The sequence below is a fragment of the Pelodiscus sinensis genome, chromosome 3 (genome assembly GCF_052426305.1).
Source record: "Pelodiscus sinensis isolate ZL-2025 chromosome 3, ASM5242630v1, whole genome shotgun sequence".
Classification (NCBI taxonomy): domain Eukaryota; kingdom Metazoa; phylum Chordata; order Testudines; family Trionychidae; genus Pelodiscus; species Pelodiscus sinensis.
In genome coordinates this window covers 128,557,730-128,580,728 of record NC_143054.1, presented here as the reverse complement: position 1 = coordinate 128,580,728, position 22,999 = coordinate 128,557,730, and the positions used below count along the sequence as shown (strand labels likewise).

At 44.8% G+C, this 22,999-nt stretch overlaps 1 protein-coding gene and 1 non-coding gene across 2 annotated transcripts; both read left to right on the top strand.

Moving 5' to 3' along the window:
- Positions 1-848: 848 nt before the first annotated feature.
- TOMM20 (translocase of outer mitochondrial membrane 20) lies at positions 849-19,566 on the top strand. Its single transcript, XM_006122051.4, has 5 exons — positions 849-1,088; positions 14,092-14,138; positions 15,090-15,171; positions 15,601-15,743; positions 19,160-19,566. The coding sequence occupies exons 1-5, from the start codon at positions 965-967 to the stop codon at positions 19,202-19,204; spliced, it is 441 nt and encodes a 146-aa protein (XP_006122113.1). The 5' UTR covers positions 849-964; the 3' UTR covers positions 19,205-19,566.
- On the top strand, positions 2,018-2,159 carry LOC112545621 (small nucleolar RNA SNORA14). The gene has a single exon (XR_003089150.1). It is a non-coding gene; the product is annotated as a small nucleolar RNA SNORA14 (small nucleolar RNA).
- Positions 19,567-22,999: the final 3,433 nt, after the last annotated feature.

The following is a 22,999-nucleotide window of genomic DNA, read 5'->3' as shown; positions in this document are numbered from 1 at the left end:
GAACATAAGAACAGCCATACTGGGTCAGACCAAAGGTCCATCTAGCCCAGTATCCTGTCTACCGACAGTGGCCAGCACCAGGTACCCCAGAGAGGGTGGACCGAAGACAATGATCAAGCGATTTGCCTCCTGTCATCCCTTTCCAGCCTCTGACAAACAGAGGCCAAGGACACCATTTTATCCCCTGGCTAATAGCCTTTTATGGACCTAACCTCCATGAATTTATCCAGCTTCTCTTTAAACTCTATTATAGTCCTAGCCTTCACAGCCTCCTCTGGCAAGGAGTTCCACAGGTTGACAACACGCTGTGTGAAGAAGAACTTTCTTTTATTAGTTTTAAACCTGCTACCCATTAATTTCATTTGGTGTCCTCTAGTTCTTCTATTATGGGAACTAATAAATAACTTTTCTTTATCAGCCCTCTCCACACCACTCATGATTTTATATATCTCTATCATATCCCCCCCTTTTCTAAACTGGAAAGTCCCAGTCTCTCTAGCCGGTCCTCAGTCCACGCCCCCCCATCATGACATGCACAGGTCGCCCCAATATGAAATGGCGCCCTGGGTGGGGGAGGGGGGCCTGAGCCACGTGTCCTGCCCCTTCCCACCACGCCCAGGTTTTCGCACGTGCACCTCGCGGCGGGAGCCCGCACAAGGACCGGCGCCATCGCTTGGACATGCGCAGTGAGAAGGCTGAGGGAGCGTGGTCGCAGGCCTGCGGTTAACACTGGAACTAGCTTCCCCGCACATGCGCAGCGAGGGAGTTTCGTTCAGGCACGTCGAGGACAGCTATCCCTGGCGCGGATCGATGACGTTACACCCGGAAGCGGGGGCCTTTTTTCCCTTCTTGCCCGCTCCAAGGTGGTGCCTTGCCTGGGAGCGAGCAAGGCGCCGCGCACGGCAGCGCAGAGGCCGGCTTCGGGGGTTGGCGCAGCGGGGCCCTCGCCTCGGTGCCAGCCAGGATGATGGTGGGTAAAACCAGCGCCATCGCCGCGGGCCTCTGCGGGGCCCTTTTCATCGGCTACTGCATCTACTTCGACCGCAAGAGACGGAGCGACCCCAATTTCAAGAACCGGCTGCGCGAGCGTGAGTGTCTGGGGTCCCCTCCCCCGCCCAACCGCCGCCAGGCCTCGCGCCGGCCTCCCTTCCCACCCCGCCTTGCCCTCGCGCCGGCCGTTCCGCCCCACGCGCGCGCCCGAGCTCCCGCGGGAGAGGGTCGCGGACGCACGTGGCTTCTGCTGTCGGCTCCTCCCCCCCCCCCCCCCCCATGGAGTCTCTTCCCCCCGCAGTGCGGGGCTCCCTCCTTCTGCCTTCCCTCCCTAGCCCAGCACTGATGCATTGCAGCCGGCCTGCTTCCCGCGCATCCCTCCTGGAAGCCATCCCCTCCCAGCGCGTGTGAGCTGATCGATCTGCCCAGACTAAATGGCTGGGGTGGGTGAGGGTCTTGTCCCAGACTGTCTTTCCGCTTCCCTCGAAACCGCCCTGCGTGGGGATAATAATATTTCCTTGGTTACTAGATGCGCACAGTAGGCTAAGCAGCTCGTAAAATGTAAGGGGTGGGAAATCTTAAGGGGCAAAACGGAGGCGATCAAAAAGAATAGTCACGGGGCAGTTGCTTTGCTCGTGGTCGCTCTTATGTTTGCTTGCGGCACACAGTGATTTGTGTGCAAGACGTGAGGAATTCCTTAATCTGAAGTTTAGCTGGCTCTAAATGCTTATTCTTTTCTAATATCAGATAATCTATTTTTATCTGGCTTTATTTCTATGGTTTATATGCGTTGTTAAATTTAAGTCCTTGAATTGGAATCTTGCCTTTCACATAGTACCACTTTTTGTTCAAGTTTGGCTGAGAATGTGGCGGTATCTGTGATATTTCATGTTGCATTATTTATGTGGTTTCAATGATTTTGTGAGACAAGGAGACAAAACACTTAGATTAGAGAAATTGTTAAGAGTTAAATGAGGACAGTAGCAGCACCCAAGAGCTCTGATCTTGATCACTTTGCTTTAATCTACTGCATTCTCAAACCCCTCTGGTAGCTTTATTGTCATAGCTTCCAGAATAAGAATGAATGCAAGAAAAAAATTGAAGAGCTATCCAAAATGTGGAGCTAATTTCCTGTGGCTCTTTGTTATTTCACCTCTTCAACAGAAGTTCAAATACTCTAATGTAATTCAGTTATGTGTTTAAAGGAAAGATTGTAGTTTTCTGTAAATGAGTTCTGGAAGTTACCTATAAACCAGACCTTGAAGCTGGTACCTTTGTGCCAATCAGGAGGCACAGAATCCCTGCATATAATATTGAATATGTTGAATTCCTAAACTGAAGAGAGGTTTGGGTTTGGATTTTTTTTTTGCCAGAGGGGAGTAAATCCATATCTTGCTATGCTAAAAACTGGTTTAATTTAGTCTTCTGTCTAGAGGTAGTCATGAGTACTCCACAATCTAAATCTAGGATTTTAAATATCCTTATAGAATTAACACTCTTGCATATGAACTGTAATAAGTAGCCTTGCCTGGATTCTCATGTGTAATTTATAAAACACTAATTCACAGGCAGAGGCAAGCTATCCTTGATTTTATAAGCAAGCTTAAATATACAGCAAGCTAGATAAGCAGCATGTATTAAACTTTATCTGTAGAAGTCATGAGCAGATAACTTGGTTTCTGTGCAAGAATCACCTGTAATATTGCTGCAATAATGGACTTCTGCACATTTGGCTTTGAAAATCGGGAATAGAAGAAATAGATGTGCTCAATTTTATAACAGTGAATTCTTTCTGAATTTTTAAATGTAATGTTTACTTCTAAAATAACATGTACTCCCAAGTATCCTTGTATTATGTATTATCATTTTAATGTATTGAGATGTTATATAAATGTGTTTATAATGGCAAATACTAGGGATTTAAATATCAGTTAATTGAATAGTTACTCGACTATTTTGTAGTCCCTGGGGTTAGGCTGGCATCCAGTGTGCTCCAGCCCACTTCCCAAGGAGCCCTTTGCGCTGCTGCCACTGTATCCGAGGCAGCAGCATGGGGTGCCAGGTGGAAGCTGGTCCTCAAGGGGAGCCAGTTTAAAAACCAGCTCCCCTCGCAGACCTGCTGACTGTTAGAGGCAGCATTGTGGGGTGGCAGCAGCCCCTGTCCGGGGGAGGGGTAATCTGAGCTCCGGACCCAGAGCAAATTGGAACTGAGGCATGCTACCTGTCTACCTGGCTCCTAATACACTTTAAATGCTGAGCAGGGGGTAGGTCCCGGACCCAGCTAAGGATGTTAAATAATGGTTAATTTACTAGTCGAGTAGCCGCTGAGCCTGGGCTCCATGCTGTGCTGCCGATTTGAATTGCCACATGGTGCTGGGGTTGTGACTGCAGGTTCTGCAGAAATGAAGTGTTGGCGCCCAGGATCAGCTGGAGAGTCCCCAGCTGACCCTGGGCTCCACATGCGGCAGTGCTGCACAGCTGATCCCCGATTCTGCTGTGTGGTGCTGTCTCTTTCAAATGTCCAAGCAGTGTTTCAAAGGGGCAGCGCTGCACAGCTGATCCTGGACTCAGCTGTGTGGCACCACCGCTTTGAAGCAGCAAGGGGGGAAAATCAACCAGTCGACTGATTATCAGATAAGCATTTGGCCAACCTGCTAAAAAAAAAAAAAAATACTGGGTGGGAGGGGAGAGATGCATGTAGTTTCTAGCATTAACTGATAAGCAAAAGCTTATAGGTTAATCGACTACACTATTACAGCCCTAGGAAATGCCAGTTAGCTACTTTTTCTATCATTGAGAGAGTATGAGCCTGATTATCCTATCTACTATCAGTCTACACTGGTGTGGGAAACCTTTTTTGGGTTGGGGACCACTGACCCCCTGGAAAAATCAGTCAGGGGCTGTCCACAAATGAGAAGCAAAACAAAAAAATTCTCAATTACGTGCCCCCCAACTGAGAAGCAGAAAGTCGCTCACCACATTCCCCTTGCACACCAGTGCCTAGGAAGGCGCAGGCTAGAAGATTTTGTATGCTTTAGTCCTGGGGGGCCAGAACCTGGAGTGCCAGTATGGGCTCCCCAATGCTGCAGGGGAGGGGAGCCCTGAGCCTTGGGGACACTGAGCCTTGGGGGCCAACTCTGGCCCCCAGGCCTTAGGTTCCCCATCCTTGGTCTCCACCCAAAATGCTGCAGTGGCGCAGGTATGCTGCTGTTGTGCTTCAGTGGAGACACAACTGAGCCAACAGGAGAGCTGCTTACACAGGGTGTGAGGTCAGTCTTAACTGCACTGCTCACAGATGTGAATTTTTCAAGTTATGCCCATGTAAATTTATAGTGTAATCTGGTTTTAATTCCAAGCTACTGTTGGCTGAAAAGTCCACAGCTAGCAATTTTGAAAATTGGACATTTATCTGATATTAAAAATTTAGTGTTTTATGCTGCAACCTTATAGTCTTTTTTATTTTAACTTTGTGTTGAGCATTCACTCCAGGTCCAGCAGAAATATTTCTCCCCTTTGATTTATGCTCTTATGCAACAGTTGTACTTCCATTTATTTGCTGTACTATTGCTGTATTCTCAACCCCCACTCTTATTTGTAGGACCATAAAATAGTGCTTGCATATTTTCTAAAATATGTAATATTTTCATTATTGGATTCGTATTTTTTAAAAAAAACCCTGTTTTCTATGGGAAAAGTTGACTTGGGAATAAAGCCAGTTCAAGAGCTATTCATGACCTTGTCATAACCTATTTTAAAAAGAGTAGTTGTCAGAAATGAGCTTAGATCATGGGTTCCCAAACTGGGGGCATGCAGTAAGTCCAGGGGGGGGGGGCGCGAGGCAACCCAGCCCCCCTCAGTACCCCACCCTTCCAAGTTTTGCTGCTATTTTTATTTTTTTGGCCCTGTTCAGTTCCTTTTTTTTCTCTCAAGAAGTTTTACTGCTTTTTTGGGGGGGGGTCTCAAATCAAAAAGGGGGCGTAATGCGAAAAAGTTTGGGAACTACTGGCTTAGATACTGTAGTGTCCTTGCAGAAATACTGATTACTAAAAATGCCAATAATGAAGCTGATAGTGATTTGATCAGTGTCTCTAATGGAGCCTTCAAGACAAATTTAAACTCATAACAGAGATTTAGTTTTATTAGATCAGCTACCTTAAAGTTCCTTTAGAATCTCTAATGAAACTTGTCTACGTCAGTATAAATTATTAATCCTGTGTAAAAAGACTGAAATTCTGTTGCATTTTGCCCATCTATATCTTTATTTCAATGTCATGTGAAGTGCGTCAAAATGCAGAAAAGTAATAGAGAGTTAGCCGTGTTAGTCTGATCTTGCTAAAACAAAAGGAAAAACTATGTAGCACTTTAAAGATTAACAAGATGATTTAATAAGTGATGAGCTTTCTTGGGCCAGACTTCTGGCCCACGAAAGCTCATCACCTATTAAAACGCAGAAAGTTTGTGCATATATTGATGTGCCTGTGGCTCTTCTTGATTGTAAGGCCTTATTGATACTGAGGTTTTTCTGAAACACTCCATTGTGGCTTCCATTGTTTCTCTAGTACCAAGGCAGCTCCACAAGTGCTAGCAACAGAGTGTGTTGGTATAGACAGGTTAGTGGTGACTACCATGGTTGACTAAACTTGCTTTGAGTAGTTAGACAAAACAGTGGTCAAAATGCAGTAGCTGGCCCACTATGTGGAACTGCCCTCTTAGTAGAGAAACTGAAGAGAATTTAATTACTACTTCTTGTAAATGCAACTTAAGCATTATATTACAGCAATTAATACAATGTAAAGATAAATAACTAGGACTATTGATTAATCAGTTAATTCACACAACTTAAAAAGTACAATTAATCAGGATTAATTAGAATTATTGATATTTAAATATTTTTGCATGTTTTTCTACTTTTTCAAATACTGTATTTGAATTACTCTGCTCACCAGCCACACGGTTCTGCAAGCTGCGCATGCGCAGATCACATAGTGCCGGCTGTGCCGGCTTGTAATCTACTCGCCACGGGCGAGTAGATTACATGATTTGTCGAGCCCTGTTAATTACAATACAGAATATGTAGTCAATAGCATACACTTATTTTAATTACAAATATTTGCACTGTAACAATAAAACAAATAGTATTTTTCAATTCACTTCATACAAATACTGTAGTGTGATCTCTTTACCATGAAAGACTTATAAGCGTAGGGTCTTTTGTTGTATAAATGCACTCTAACAAAATGTCCCCAACTCTACTTGGTCCTACTTCTTGGTCAGCTAATCACTAAGAAAAGCAAGTTAGTTTATATTTATGGGTAATGATGCTACCTGCTTCTTATTTATAGTATCACCTGAAAATAAGGACAGGTGTTTGCATGGCCCTTTTGTAACTGGCATTGTGAGAGATTTACGTGCTATATATGCTAAACGTTTATATCTGCTCCTTCATGCTTCTGCTACCATTCCAGAGCTTCTGCCAGCATTCCAGAGGACATTCTTCCATGCTGATGATTCTCATTAAAAAAGTACATTAATTAAACTTGTGACTGAACTCTTTGGGGGAGAATTGTATACTGCTCCAGTGTGCACTCACCGCCACCTGTGCCTCCCACCTGCTGCCTTGAGGCTGCAGGTGAGCCTCCATCCCTGCCCAGCTACAGGGTTGCCAATCAGTGGCATGGGGGTGGAGGCAGCTCCGCATGATCTGGTGCTCCTGAAGGGGCACTGCCTCTCCATCCCCCTCCCTGCAGCAAGGGGTAGGGCAGGCATGTCCAAAGTCCGGCCCGCGGGCCAATTGCGGCCCGTGTTCCGGTTTAATATGGCCCCACAGGTAATTTGGCAATATCTATCTTTTATGGCCCCCAACGAATCCATATGTATTGAGATGAATACATTGTAAAATCTCAGTTAATGTCAGTTGGTCTAAATCAGTTATAAATATATTTGGACACAACATGTATACTTGGTGTTATGTTCCTGTTCATATTTTTTGAACTTAAAAGTTGACAGACAACCTTTATTACCAATAATATGTAATGTACTTTAAAATGTTCCTGACATATATTTCAGCTTCCTGGATTTTTTTTCATCTGGCCTTCAGATATGAAAGGCAGAGTGATTTAACACCTGTTTAGATTTGTCATCCATGTGACGAAATGAAAAGTATGCCGTTTGCAATGAACTTTGCATAAAATAGTTAAATTGCGTTTAATTTTAATGGTTTAATGGTTTAATGTCAGGCAAAATGGTCGGCCCTCACGCATGTTCACTTCATAAAATCTGGCCCTCTTTGAAAAAAGTTTGGACACCCCTGGGGTAGGGGAATGTATGTAGTTGTTGGACTAACTGATAAGACCAGACTTGTTGGTTAATTTACTGCTCAACTATACGCTAACACCCCTACTGACTTTCTAATTACCATATTCTTTGCTATCACAGCTGAAGCCATGCTCCTGTTTGCTGTCCCAGGAATATTTTGAACTTGCTGCTACAAATAGGTGGAGAGGGAATTCACAGATACTTTCTAGAATCATTTGATAGGGTTTTCTTGAATTCTTGTAACCAGTAAATGTATGCTGTAGATTTATTCGCATTCTAGGTTTTTGCTCTGAAACTTGTCAGGTGCCTCAAAGTACCCGTGCAAGGGTATGTGTAATGCAGTGTTTCCCAATTGGTGCTCCACGGAACCCTGGGGTTCCACGAAGCAAAATTAGGGGTTCCGCGAGGAGCCGGCACTCCCTCTGAAAGAGAGCATGCCGGTGTGACGGGACGGACCCATCCCAGAGGGGAGGACTGATCCGTCCTGCACACAGTCCTCACCGACCCCCGCCTTTTACGGGCCACACAAGGGGTGGACAGCTGTCTGTGCTGCCTTTTCTTGCGCGGCGGCACAGCAGGGCTGTTCTGCCGCTGGGGGAACGCTGAGCCGGGAGACGTCAGCTGCCTTCCGGGTTGTGCATCTGAGGCAGGAGGGGGCAGGACGGGTGACGTCAAGACAGAGTGTGCGTCAGGGAGAGGGGTTAGCAGGGTGGAGCCAGAGCAGGGAATTCAAAAGGGCTGTGGCCGCAAGAGACAGGGCGGGGGAGGTAGTGAGGGAGATTAGAGGGAGACAGGTGAATGGGAGCAGAATCGGAGCAGGGGAGGAAGCACCAGCATTGTCCCAATGCCTGGAGTTAAGGCGCGGGGGTGGTGAGTGTCAGAGCTAGGGGACCCCGGGGGGGCCGAAGTCCGAGGTCCCTGGGGGTAGGAAGAAGCCCAGGGCAGGGCTTGCCTACAGACGGCCTGTGGGCTGGTATGTTGTGGCAGGAGCCCCACCAGCCAGACAGGTCCTTACATGCACCTGTCTTTAGGGCCCGGTCTGGGACCTGGGAGTGAGGATGGGTCCGGGTCCTTCTACCCCCACCCACCAGCAGCGGGGCAGAACTGTTAGAGACGCTTGTGGTATCGGACTACAGAATGGATTGCCATTGAGGCAGAAACAATTGTAAACTGGTTAACAAAATGATGGCCAGGCGACCATTAGAGCCAGAGTAAACTGACAGAAAAGGGGGAGCCAACTGCCACCCCTTTATAGCAAGCAGGGGGGTATGGAGGCGGGGGCAGAGGGAGCAATTGCTCCTGGCCGGCACACCAGGGGAGTGCTGCACAAGAGTGATCCCATGTGACCCACTGCAGGGAGGGAAGCACTTCCCCTCCCCACAGGAGCCGGCCCGCGCTGTCTGAATAGCTGGGGCTGTGAGACCAACAGCTTAGTTCTGGGGCCTTTCTGTGAGGTGCGAGGGAAGGGAGGAAGTTCAGGAAACCTGGGGCTGCTCAGCTCAAACTACGCAGGCAGCGTGCTCTGCCCTGGAATGCCCTGTGCCCTCCCCCTGCAGGACGGCATCGCAGAAGTAAATTGCTGGGGTGCAACAGCCCCTGCTACTCAGGCAGCACGCACGCCGGCTGTTTGGGGAGGGGAAATGCAGTCGCATGCTTCCCGGAACCCAGAGGTGCTGCAGGATTGCCAGGTACTGGTCCCAGCTGCCCCGTCCAGTGCCCGTCATGAGTATCCTGTCCCTAGCACGCTGCCATCCACCCTAACACCCAGCACCGCCCTGGCCCTGGCCCAGGCACCTCAGCACCCTGCCACCCCAGGACCCAGCAGCACCCTGTTCCTTATCCCAGCACCCTGCCACCCACCCCAGTGCCCAGCAAGACCATGTCCCTGACCCCAGGACCCTGCCTCCTGCCCCAGCACCCCACAACTTGAGCCAGCATCTTGCCACCCAGCAGTACTCTCTCCCTGACCCCAGCACCCACTAGCACTCTGTCCCCTGCCCCTACCAGCACAGTTGGGACCACATTAGTGAGGCTTGGAGGGGTTGGGGTTTTTTTGCATCTCACTTGTGTGGCCCCAACTGACACTTCTGTGGGTCAGCGACCCTTGACTCAAAACAGGTTCCTCACCCCTCTCATAAATAAAGACAATGCTAAAACCTTTTGAGTTTGACATTATATTTTATTTAAAAATGAAGCCAGGCCAACAAGCCCCCAATTGGGACCAAACCCCCATCTCACTGCAGCATCATAACACTCCTGCACCACCTGACCCAAATCTGAGCCTATCATACACTGGAACCCCCTGTCCTGAGCCTCTTACGTCCCCACACTCCTGCATCCCCACATCCTCAGTCTTCTGCCACAACATTCCTGCATCATCCACACATCACAAATCTGTGTCCTGAGCCCATCATACTCACAGCCTTCTTGCCCTCAGTCCCTCACATATCCAGCCCAAACTCCTGCACCCTCACATCCGCAAGCCCATGGCTTGCTCAGCACCCCAACCTTCCACCTGAGCCCAACACTCCCCAGCCTGGAGCCTCCTCCCCGAGTCAACATCCCCTTCTCCTACATCCAAATTCTCTCTCAGAGCTTGTACTTCTCATCCCTTCCCACATCCAAATCCCTCATTCCCACCCCAGAGCCCGCATCTCCTGTCTCAAGCTAGTGAGAGTGTATAAGGGCAAGTGACGGAGAGGAGGGGAACAGAGAGGATGAGGCCTCAAGGAACGGGTAGAGGGTCTTGGGGAAGGAATATGATTTTCATGCATTGGTGGGGATTTTCATGAATTGTTGGGTCCCTCTCCTCCCTCCTCCCCCTTTTTTTCCTTGAAATTCCGAAAAGCTGAAAAGGGTTCCTCGGCCAAACAAAATTGGGAAACACTGGTGTAATGTATTTTTGAATATTGGTTTGGATGTCTGATGCTTGCTTTTTAATCCATTTGAAGCAAAATATTTTTAGAAGAAATTATCGCATTAACTTTTGGAACTGACATGAATGGTTCTAGGTCCAGATGATTTTTTTAAATCTGAGGCTGCTTGTACAACACTGGAGAATATCTCTATCCCAAGAATAGACTCAAAATGTAATCTTATTTTTCAAATGGGGTTGCTAAAACTTAAATGATTTTTATATCTTCTCTGTGTTCATTTTATGAAGGCTGTTCTTCAGGCTTAGATTAAGATTCATCTCCCCCTCTCCCTTATAATTAATCATGAAACATCTACATTTAAAACGTACGTTCCTGTAAGAGATTAAGTGATTAGCCTTGGAAATTAGGGATGTTAGATATTGGGTAATTGAATAATCGCATGAAATCTTTGTGGTTACACAACTATTCAGTAGTCCATGGGAGTGGAGCCAGCAGCCAGTGTGCTGAGGCCCCCGCTATCCTGTGCTGTTGCTGCCTCTCTAGCAGAGGCAGCAGCACAGGATGCCAGGTGTGAGCTGGTCTGCAAAGGGAGCCAGTTTGAAAAATAAGCTCCCTGCACAGACTGGCTGCCTGCTGCCCTGTGCTATGGCCTCTGATACAGAGGCTGCAGTGCAGGTGGCAGCAGCTCCTGTCCACAGGGGTCTGAACTCCCCATAGACAGAGGCTGCTGTGGAGGGAAGGGAGCAGGGGGATGCTGCTGTAAAGCAGCCTCTGTCTGCGGGGAACTCAAACACCCTCCCACCCCACCTCTGACAGAGACAGCAGCATGGGGGGGCAGGGGCAGACAGAACCTCGGCGCTAATGGGGGACGACAACAAGCTTTTAAGCTGGCTTCCCTTAGCACCGTCTCCTGCCCACCCGCTCAGGGGAAGGAATGCAAGTAGTCAACAAGATGAACGTAGGCTTACAGGTGAATTATATAGTCAACTATTCGTTGACATCCCTGTTGGATGTAACTGATTTGCAGTAGCTGCTGTACTCATACTTCAGCTTCTGCTTGTATTCTCTTTGAGCACAGGGACATAGTAAATGTTTTTTGATCCTTTTAAAACGGCTTTCCTTTATAAATCAAGAGTCTCAGACTAATACAATACCTTTATATGCAAATCAAGGAAAATTGGGGGTTAACTGAGAGAACACTAATTTCTCAAGCATGAATTGTTTTGAGTATTAGACTTGGAGACATAATGTTCTTTATAACACATTTTATACACATAAATAACCTATATTTCTCCAACTACAAGATTGCATAGTGGTATAAAATATGTTATGGAAATGTAGGGATCAGGATAGTACTGCATGTTTCCTTTTGTTAGAAGTTGAAATTTACAGATGTTTTCCATAAAAAATGTTGATTGTGCATTTCCAGTTTTTCATATGTTAAACTGTCATCTAGTGCAGGGGTTTGCAGATGTTTTCATAGTGTGGACCAGATACCATTCTGAACATCCTTTGGCCATTAGCGCAATCACTTACATGTATTCTAATGTGCTGTATGACCAATTTTTTGTCAGCTCCTAATTGCGCACTATCCAGTGGTCTAATACACTTATTATCACCTGATCTCCATTTGTAAATTTTTTCAGCATAACTGTTTCAGATAAGGGTGGGAGCATAATTATAGTTAATGCTATTCCCATACAGGAATAGATATTACTAGTATAAAGCACATTTATACGTATAATTGCATTGACTCTAGTAAATTGTGCTATTTTTATCTGTCTGTGCCATAGTGGTACAACTTCTTGGTGCAGACAAATCCTAAAATATCTTCTGTATTATGTTAACTGCTGATTTTGTAAATGTCAGTTCTTTCTCAACTGTTTGATTTGGTCAAGCTCTGTGTGCTTTAACATTTGAGGGAGTTGTCATCTTCTACTCAAGCCTGTTACACCAAGCTGCCAATCCTTAACTCTTTCTGTTAGAGCATGGGTGGGCATGAGGCATCTAGCTGGCCAGATCTGGCCTGCCAAGCCACTGGATCCAGACTGCAACCACCTCACCAACATACTTTCTACAGAACAGGGGCAGCCGCTTTAAACAGCAGGCTGCTAATTGCTCTGCAGCCTGGACAGGGAGAAGAAAGCTTCACTCGCTATTCCTGCCCTCGCAAAATGCCCGAGCTCCCTTTGGCCAGTTTCCAGCCAATAGGAGTTGAGAAATTTTGCTGAAGGCAGGGGTAGTGAATAGTCTCCTCACTCCCCCCCCCCCTCCCGTCCCCAATCCTTGCTCACTCCTTCCCTCCCTGTGCTGGAGCAGAGCCATGTGGAGTAGCTCACCCAGCACGCAGGCAGGGGAGTCTGCAGAACTCCTGGCTGAGAGCTGTCTAGGTAAACACCTCCCAGCCAGACCCTGCCTCTGGCATCCCCCCTTCCCCTCGCAACTACCTGGCTCAGGCCACCATCCAAACCCTCTGCACCCCTTTCCCCCAGATCTTACATTCCCTCCCCCAGGCCAGAATCCTCTCCTGCAGTGCGATCAGAAGAAGATACGCAAATTCCCATTCGACGTCGCGTAGTCTAGATGAGCCCTTACTGTTTTACAGTTGGTACCTAGTTCCAATTAGTATTTTGTGCCAAGTTCTGTGAGCAGGGACCTGCCTCTTGCTCACAGCTTAGCTTTGCTTTATATTAGTCAAGTTTTGTCCATTGTTAGCTAGGTCGCAGGTCTCAAACTAGTCCTATGCTACATGGGCTTTTGTTTCAGGCCCTCATCTTAGTATGGTTGCTAGTGATGTTTCTCTGGTGGGCCCTCTTCAGGTAGGTTATGGGCTGAAATGCAGAATGTCCAGAAGCGTATTAAAATGGCTGCTCACTGCAGTAACTTGACTCAAGGTTAGATTGGCTTGATTTGCAGACCAAACCCTTGTGCTGCTCATGAAAAAAAGATGTATGTAAAGGAATCTTGAGCTCCTAATGTAGCAATCCTGTCCTACTTATTTGTTGCTCCCTTCTCTCTTCTTTGGCCAAGCATGCATAAAGTAAGGATTATCAACTCTACAGTTTCTGTAGTACATAGGCTAGTCAGTGGGGCATATCTAAACTACATCCCTCTTTTGAAAGAGGAATGTAAATTAGACAGATCGAAATTGCAAATGAAGCCGGGATTTGAATGTCCTGCGCTTCACAATGGCAGCCTCACATTCTTTCAAAAATGTGTATTTCAAAAGTGAAACTGCCGTCTAGACGTTGTTCTTTCGTGGGGAAGAAAGCCCTTTTTCGAAAGATTCTATATTCCTCAAAAAATGAGGTTTATAGGATCTTTCAAAAAAGGTGTTTTTTTTTGTTTTGTTTTTTTTCCCCCCGAAAGAACCATGTCTAAACAGTGGTTTCACTTTCAAAATATCCGTTTTCGAAAAATGTGCGGCTGCTTTTATGCAAGTGAAGCACAGGAAATTCAAATTCTGCTTCATTTGCAATTTCGATCTGTCTAATTTACATCCTTCTTTCGAAAAAGGGATGAAGTCTAGACATAGCCTGAGAGAAGAACCCATCCTTCCTGAGACTATAGGGCCAGTGCCTTCCTTACTTCCTCTAACTGGGGTAGGGCGTGGATGGCCATTAAAACATTACATGACTGTCTCCATGGCAAAAGAACTGCACAGAATATAATTAATCCTACAAATGTAGCAACTTCCTTTGCTAACAGGTTTTTCAGTTGCCATCTGTGTAGTAGGTTTAATGATATTCTGCTGTGGGCCTAGATTGCAACCCTCAGCCTTCATCTATAAATATTTAGCAGATGTAATTATCAGTTCCTTATTTTGAAAATAACATTGGCCAATTCACGGTTTTAAAATAAAAACTGAAGACTATTTGATAACTAAACTCAATGATGTTTTTATCTACAGGAAGGAAGAAACAGAAGCTTGCCAAAGAGAGAGCAGGGCTATCCAAGGTAATACTGTGTTCATTTCTGTAGTCCTAATTTGAAAAACGTCTCATACCAGATTTAATTGTAAGCAAGGTCTGTTCAGAGAGGGCTGTGTGCTTGCTTCCAATGTTAACAACCCTCTTGCAATATACATTGTTTATTTTTCAGCATCCATAAATCACTGTGTGGGGTGGGTTGATTTCTCTTTTGCATAACAGACCGATTCTGGGAGGATTAGTGCTCTTACAATTCTCTGAGCTCGATGTGAACTGAGGGTGCTCAGTTCCTCATAAGATTATCTCTTCAGGAATTTTTAGAGTTTAAGGGAAGGATGGTCAATAGGCCAACTGTGGGCCAAATCCAAACCACAAGATGTTTTTGAACAGACCCTGAAATCTTATTTACTTTTTTTTCCCCCCCTCTGGAGTCTGTACTTCAACTCTACCCTTAAGAAATTTAGACCATTGACAAAAATATACTACCCTTGATTTAAAGGTTACCAGATCAGTCTGCATCCTGTAAATTGAGTTTGGAATACTTGAAATGAAGCTTTAGATTTGATAACATGTTTACTTACTGTTAGTTAGTCCCCTAATGAGTAATATGGAAAGCAGTTTCTGTTGCCCAAAATGAGAAACATTATTAGTCTCTTAGACATTGACTGCATTTGTTACAAAGCATTTTGGAATTAAGTTTAAAAAAAAATATTTTCCTGTAAATCAACTTGTTTAAAGAACACCATCTTAAAGAGTGGTAAATGCAATGATCTGAAGAGGCTCTCATGCCCGATCTTTAGAGAGTTTGATGAATGTTCTAAATTAACAGGCAGTTCTGAGGTGCTGCTTTTTTAAATCCATTTTTGCAGTTTTCCTCTAGAAGTGTGTAGCTAATTATTTTTGTTATTTGCTGCTCCTTTGTGTGCTATGTATTGATGCTTGGAGACTTTTCCAATATTTTAATTTTTTTGTATTACAGCTACCTGATTTAAAAGATGCTGAAGCTGTCCAAAAGTTCTTCCTTGAAGAGATACAGCTCGGCGAGGAATTATTAGCACAAGGTGGTTGCTGCAAAAGTCTCTAAGATGGGAAGTTATGAAAGGAATTCCTCTCTAGTCTGACAGAATTGTTGTCCTGACACAGAAGTATTAACAGAATGTTTTGAAGAGCTTTAATATACCATGTTTTTAAACTATGCAAAGATTGTTTTAACAGATGTATGTCAGTGTGCCATTTGGCTGATATTTTAGGTTAAACATTAATAGAGTTCAACTGCTAAACAAAGTAGCCATCAAATTAGCCAAATGAAAATTTTAAGATTACTTTATGTGGCTAGATAGACAGTTTTTAATTAGAAAGATTCAACATGATGATGAGGGGGTAATGCTTGCAGTCTACTTTGTAGATGTAGTGAAGTAGCTTATAAAGTTAAGCAAAGCAATATAATGTGCCAAAGGCAAAATTTGAAGTGAAACCTGATGTCTCCATAGGTGACTATGAAAAGGGCGTTGACCACTTGACAAATGCCATTGCTGTGTGTGGGCAGCCACAGCAGTTATTGCAAGTCCTGCAGCAGACTCTTCCACCACCAGTGTTTCAGATGCTTCTGACTAAGCTCCCAACAATTAGCCAGGTACGTAATGCTTCTTCTCTCTCCCCCCCGACACACACTTTTTATAGGGAGTGGAAATAATGGAACTGCTCTTCACCAAGGTTATCTAGAAATTGGTCTTCATGGAAGGTGGCTATTTCCCTGGATCCACTAGGAAACCAAAATTCATCATGTAGCTGATACATGTGACTATCCACTGAAGCTGTAAAAAGTACTTCTCACCGTCAAATACAATGTGTTCATAATTAATGGAAAAGTTAATTCAGTAGGTACTTACTGAATTTTCTTTGTGCATCAGCAACTCAGAAGCAATAGTATCCACTTGAATTCGGATGCCTTTAAGCAAAATATCTATTACCAGATACTTGTGGGGGATGGAGAGGAGTAGGTAAGTGGGAGGGGCTTTTATTCTGATATGCTTTTAATGTATATATTCTAGGTAATATAAAACAGTAATGGGGGGAACAAAAACATTTTATGCCAAAAATAATAGAAGCCACTACCACTTCCTTAGTCTGTCATCTCTAAATCCTTTTAGAATTAGTCATTCTGTGTGGTAGTAACTTTAATGAGAGAGAAATATTTCGTATTTCAAATGCCTCCAGACTTCTTTCTGTCACTTGAGTTGGTGGTAGTTTTTGGAAGACCTTTTTAAAACATGAAAAGTGTTTTCTAGAACACTTACTGGTCATACATCATTAACAATGCACTGCTGAAAATACATCTCAGTGTTTTGTCAAGTGACAGAAGTACGTCCGGTGGCATCAGAAATATGAAATATTTCTCATTGTATTGGAAGGTTATTGTTTCTCTTTGAAATAGAACATAAGTTTCTAAATCATTTGCAAGTCAGGATAGTACTGAGTTGTGGACATTGCTCATGGTAAATTCTGCAAAACTCAAATAATGAATTATGTATATATTTTAAACATTGCACTTTGAGTAGTTGAGAGTAATGAGGTCAAATGTATCTACACTCAACCCCTAAAAGAGGGATAACTCTTAATTACCATCTTATCCATTCCTAGTCGCCATCAGATCTAGTCAGGCTCCCTAAAAGTGTTAAAACCTAGCATTTCAAATTTCATTCCGCAGGGAGTTTTAATTCTACATGTTTGAGCCTCTGAAAAATACAGATTAATAATGGGAAATACTCAGATTAACTCTGTGACTGTTGCAAAAATATATGGTCTAAATGGGCTGACCTACAACATGAACATTTAGGCTACGTCTACATTGGCAAAGTTTTGTGCAAAAGCAGCCTCTTTTGTGCAGTATCTTATCACCTGTCTACACTGGCCGTGAGTACTTGCGCAAGCACACTGACGTTCTAATGTATAAAATCAGTGCTTCTTGCACAAATACTCTGACACTCCTGCTCAGGGATAAGCCCTCTTGCGCAACTGTTCTTGCGCAAGAAAGCCTGATGTTTAAAATGGCCATCGGCGCTTTCTTGCGCAAGAGCATCTACACAGGGATGGATGCTCTTGTGCAAAAGCACATCTTTTGTGCAAAGGCACATGACAGTGTAGACGCTCTTATTCAAATACTCTAACATAAAAACTCTTGTGTTACAGAGTATTTGCGCTAAATCATGCCAGTGTAGACGTAGCCTTAGTCTTCAGGTATCAGGCTTAACATAAGAAGGTATCATGAATTTAACACTTTCATTTTTCAGTTTATATAACTGAAAACAAAACTGTCCCCTCTGAAACGTACTGTTGGGATAGGAACTGAACTTCTTGTATCTTGGGTGATTAAGTATCTAAAACTAGTTGTAACTCTAGTTTTGAAATACCCTTCTAGGAGAATGTATTAAGAATAAAGATTCTATATTCTCTACATCTGTGGTCACCAACTAGTCGATCGCGATGCAGTGTTCCTAGCCTCCTTATATTCCCTCCACCCTCAACAAGAAGCCTGCACTGGCTCTACAGCCTCTTGCAAAAATGGAGCTAGCTCTAGCTTCCTGTGGCGTGGGGTGATGGCCCGTGGCTCTGCACCAAATACAGCTTCTCAGGAAGCGCACTTCCTGAGAAGCCAGATCTGGTACAGAGCCTCAGGATGTCCCTCACATGCTGCAGGAAGGAAGGGAAGACAAAGTGCACACTCCTCTCACCTGCCCACTTTGTCTTCCCTTTCTTCTCTATGCTCTGGGGAGGCGGGGATTTAAGATGGCGGTGCTGGTTCTGGAACGGCTGGAGTGCCAGGGGAGTGAGGTGTCTCAGCTGGGGCCACATCAGTGAGGTTTTGGAGGGTTGGTTTTTTGCACCTCACTTGTGTGGTCGCTGACTGATTTTTATTTATTTATTTTTTCCTGTGTCAGTGGCCCCTGACCCAAAACAGGTTCCCTGCCTCTCCCATAAATAAAGACAATGTTGAAATGGTTTGTGTTGGACATATTTTATTTAAAAATGAAGCCTGGCTAACAAACCCCCAGTTGGGACCAAATCTTCATCTAGCCGCAGCATCATAATGCTCCTGCACCTCCTACAGACTCCAACCCGGAGCCAATCATGCACCAGAACCCCCTGCCTTGAGCCTCTCACATCCCCAAACTTCTGCACCCACACATCCCCTGTTTTCTGCCACAATACTCCTGCACCATCCACAGACTGCAAACCTGTGCCCATAGCCCCTCCTGCATCCCCACATCCACATGCCTGGGGCTTGCTCAGCACCCCAACACTCTCCACCCTGGAGTCCCCTCCCAGCCAGCATCCTCTTCTCCACTTCCTGTGCCCAGATTCCCTCCCAGAACTTGCACCTCACCCCTTCTCACACTCAAATCCCTCATTCCCATCCCAGAGTCTTGTCTCAACCCCAGTGAGAGTGAGTATGGGCTGGGGACAGCAAATAATGGAGGGGGTAAGGCTTCAAGAAACAGGTGGTGTTTTGGGGAAGGATTGGGGTTGATCTTGACTTGCCCTGATATTTAAAAAAGTGATCTTGGGTGTGTAAAGGTTGGAGACCACTGCTCTGCATGGACACTAAAGATCACATGCTGCTCCTTGGAAGAAGGGTTTGGCGGAGTATCCTTGATGACTAGTTCTCCTTGTCTCCTCCTCCCACTCATGCAATGTTGTGTGTGCTGCCACCTTCCAGCCCATGTATGATTGCATTTCAGTGATGTATGTAATTTCTAAAGTAGTTTGAGATGAAAGGTGAAATAAAAATGAGAAATAAACTATCTTAATGATCAGGAACAGCAGCCACTGTTTCATTAGAGAACAATGTCAGTACACACAAGTGATTACTGCATCGCTAATAAGAGATGTGATTTGACATTGACTGTCAGATATTGCATAGTACTTAAATTTTTCCCATTATAATCTTCACAAATCCCTGTCCAATGTATGCCTAAGTTTATCTTTGTTCAATAATCCATTTCTCAGTGATAGTTTTATAATTTATGAATAAGAATTTTTCTTTTACAGAGAATTGTAAATGCACAGTGCTTGGCTGAAGATGATGTGGAATGAGAAATCACGCCACAGTGGAGGAAACTAAGTGTTTTCTTAGCCCAGAAGATGAGCATCAGTGATGAGATAAAAGGGGCAAATGTGGTCATTAAAGAACTATATACCCCACTGAAATCTACCAGAGTTAAAATTAACTTTGAGTCGGTGGGTTTGGCTGGATTTTATTTATTATCCTAGTGAAAAGTGTATTTTGATAAAAAAAAAATCATTTTATAAATACACTGAGTTATCAAGGTATCACTGTCTTCATTGAATACTAATATGCAGTTGTGATGTTGTACATATAAAAACATAAAGCTACTACATATTAAATACCCAATGCTCATTTTTGAAAAAGTTAAGGCAATAAAGATTTATCTGTGCTTGTGTGTCCCTGTGGTATTACTTTAAGTCTGAAAAAGTCTATTGGGGTTACAGATTGTCACGTAAACATTGCTTTTGACTTTTTCCCTTAATGGGCAAGGAGAGAACTTGTTCTGACTGACATTAACAAGCTAATCATGCCTTTAATAATCATGTGGAGAACCTGGGTACCTTACTGATTAGAGGAGAAATATAGTCCAAACAATAGCCAGTCATGTTATAGCAATAAAATCTAAAACCATGATACAAAAGAGAGGTGATAGCAAAAACAGAGATCTGTATATATAGTGAAAAATTCCCTTAGGTAGCATGGTGCAATATCTGTATAGCTGCAAAGCTGTCTCACTTGAAAATGTGGGTAATTGCATGTGTTGCTGGAGTGACACAGTCTGAAGTCATGAACAAGCCGCAAGGACACACGTTTTTTAGAAGTTGGAACCCATTATGCTAGGAAGGAGGATAACACTTCAATCACACTTGTAGGATTTGGAAGACTAGACTAGTTAGTTTGACAACCAGTTTAATTCTTTCGGTGCAAGTAACAAAAACTGAATAGACAAGATAATGTCCAGAGGCTTATTTAGCTAAAACTCAGTACATCTGTAAGGAGTTTGAATTGCATTCTGTACAGGGGAGGAGCTCGCACAATAGGGTTTAAATAGATTTGTTGCATGAAAAGGAAACCAGCTTACTGGGGCTCGGTCCAGACCGATTGCAGGGGTGCACACCTGAGCCATTTCCGTCCACTGGGTGCTATGGGATGTAAGGACGAACCATGGCCAACAGGCACTGAACAGCTGTACCTGTGTGCATTCTGGTAAATAAAGCATCTGGCACCTTACCAGGAGCTAACTTTGGTGAACCACATCTGGCATGTGGGTGGCTTATTGCTCACCTCTGAGTTAACCCCTGTGGTGGTAGGTAGGTGTTAAGGTAGACTATTGCCCACTAGTGCAGGGCATGGTCAGTTACAACCTATGCACTTCATTAGTGCAGATGGAACCTTCACCTTCCATTTTCTGTTTGGGGATCACATAAGACAACAGTTACTGACTCCCAGGAAGAAAAAAGACTGCATGTGTATGTCAGAAGGTCTCAATCCTCCCCAAGATCAAGCTTTCCAAACAGCATTCTGATTGTAGTTAGGAAAAGGGTGGTCTCCTCAGAAGAGGAAGGATCAGATGCTTCCAGCTTCTCATCAATATGGCTCCTAAGTAAAAGCCAAATCCTGGACTAACTGATCAAATGCCCTAATGGTCTTCCAATACAAGATCTGGGAGAACGCTACTTCCTTACCTGTGGTACTGAGAGGAAACTAAAGAGTTCTGTGTAATGTTCCCCCTCATTTTTTACATCTACACGTGGAATAAATTTTGTATGCACCAAGACCTATGTGAATGTGCACCAGCACTAGAAATACAAATCCCAGTTGAGGGTGCTCTGCTAATAAGTGCACAGCTCACAGCAGAGATGGGTAATTTTGGTAAGTTGTCGTGGGCCACACTCTTCCATGATATGTCTGGGATGGAGGCTGGGTGCAGAAGGGAGCTTGACCTACGGGAGTGGGGTTTAGGAAGGGATCTGGGAGGAAGATCAGGTGCAGGAGAAGTTTGTGGCCTGAGGGGGCAGAGGGCTGGGGTGCCAGAGGCTGGGTCTAGCTATGAGATACTTACCTGGGAAACTCCCAGCCAGCAGCCCAGCAAGTTTCTCAGGCAGGCTCCCTGCCTCCAAGTCCCTGACAGGTTGTTCAGAGCAGCCGGCTGCAGGGCCATATGCATCAAACAGCTGTGATCCTGAGGGGAGGGGTACTTCGCATATTGCCTGTTCTTTAAACAGGCAGCTCCCATTGGTGGGTTTCTAGCCTGAGAGCTGCAAGATTGTGCTGGGCACAGGGATAGCACAAAAAGCCTCTTTTCTTCTCCTCCTCCCCGGCTCACAGCTGTTCACGGACAAACAGAGCCCTGCAGCTGGCTTTTCTAAGTGTTGAAATCTGGCCCACAGGCTGTATTTTGCCTGGCCCTAGCTTACAGGGAATACTGGTCCTGGGCTCATCTGTGTCACAGGCTAGCCTTCTCCAGTGTAATTTAAGCACCTGGAAGACTCCTTTTGGAAGGCCTAAATGCACACCCCAGAAGGGGCTCTCTTGTGGTGACTAGTGTCAAAAGGGCCCTATAGTTAAATGGTCAGTATAACTGCAGTTACAAAGGAGCTCTGTTAAAAGACAGCCGCCTGTGTTCAGTCAATGCTAGTCAGCTCTGGCCACCTGCATCACTGAACTGGAGAAAACTTTTTTGGGGAAAAAAAACTTCACCACACTATGGTGTTGAGGTAGTTTCCATTTTTTTTACATTTCTTTAGACCTGTTCCACATGCCCTTGGATTTGGTCATGACAACCAGGCCTGCAGACCCAGCAAGGTTTCCTCTAAGGGGGCAAAGCTCTCCACAGGAGCCTTGGGTCAGCACTGACGACAGCCTTCCTCTGCCAGAACAAATATTGTTTCACAGGACTGGCCTAGCAGTCTGTGCATCCCCTGCAAGTTCAGGTTCTGAACTAAATAATATTGCCTTTTTCCCAAAGCTTCCAGCTGTTGCACTAAGTCAACCTTGCCCTCCGAAGAGAGATGGGCATCTGCTGCCAGAACAACAGCATGTGCCATGTCGAGAGAAGGATCTGGTGAGCCCCAGAGAACTGCAGGTTTCTTTCAGTCACCTCAACTGCATACTGAAAACAGTTCCACAACTCTCAGTCTGAGTGAGGGATATGCACCTCCATCTCACAGGGGCCAGATAAGGGGGAAGTACTGTAATGTTCTCACAAGCTCCTTTGTCCCATTGACTTTCTGTGGGACCTAGGCACAGGTGAAAGTTGTACACCCAGGCTATGTCTACACTGGCATGATTTTCCGGAAATGCTTTTAACGGAAAAGTTTTCCATTAAAAGCATTTTTGGAAAAGCGCGTCTAGATCGGCAGGACGCTTTTCCGTGAAAGAACTTTTTGCGGAAAAGCGTCCGTGGCCAATCTAGACACGTTTTTCCTCAAAAAAGCCCCGATCGCCATTTTTGCGATCGGGGCTTTTTTGTGGAAAACAAATCTCTGCTGTCTACACTGGCCCTTTTGTGCAAAAGTTTTTCGGAAAAAGACTTTTCCCCGAACGGGAGCAGCATAGTATTTCCGCAAAAGCACTGACAATCTTACATGAGATCGTCAGTGCTTTTGCGGAAATTCAAGCGGCCAATGTAGACAGCTGGAAAGTTTTTCCGGAAAAGTGACTGCTTTTCCGGAAAAAGTGGCCAGTCTAGACACAGCCCCAGTGTACTTAAGAAGCAAATCCCATATTTCCCACTTCCGTCCCTGCGCCAGGGGGTTGATTTTTCTTTTTCTGTGTTAGATTTTTTAAAATAAATTGTTTGGCACCTTTCACTAACAATA

Coding starts and splice junctions, on each gene's coding strand:
- TOMM20 (XM_006122051.4), top strand. CDS start 965: ATGATGGTGGGTAAAACCAGCGCCATCGCCGCGGGCCTCTGCGGGGCC. Junction 1,089..14,091: donor CAAGAACCGGCTGCGCGAGC/GTGAGTGTCTGG, acceptor TTTTATCTACAG/GAAGGAAGAAACAGAAGCTT. Junction 15,172..15,600: donor CGAGGAATTATTAGCACAAG/GTGGTTGCTGCA, acceptor ATGTCTCCATAG/GTGACTATGAAAAGGGCGTT.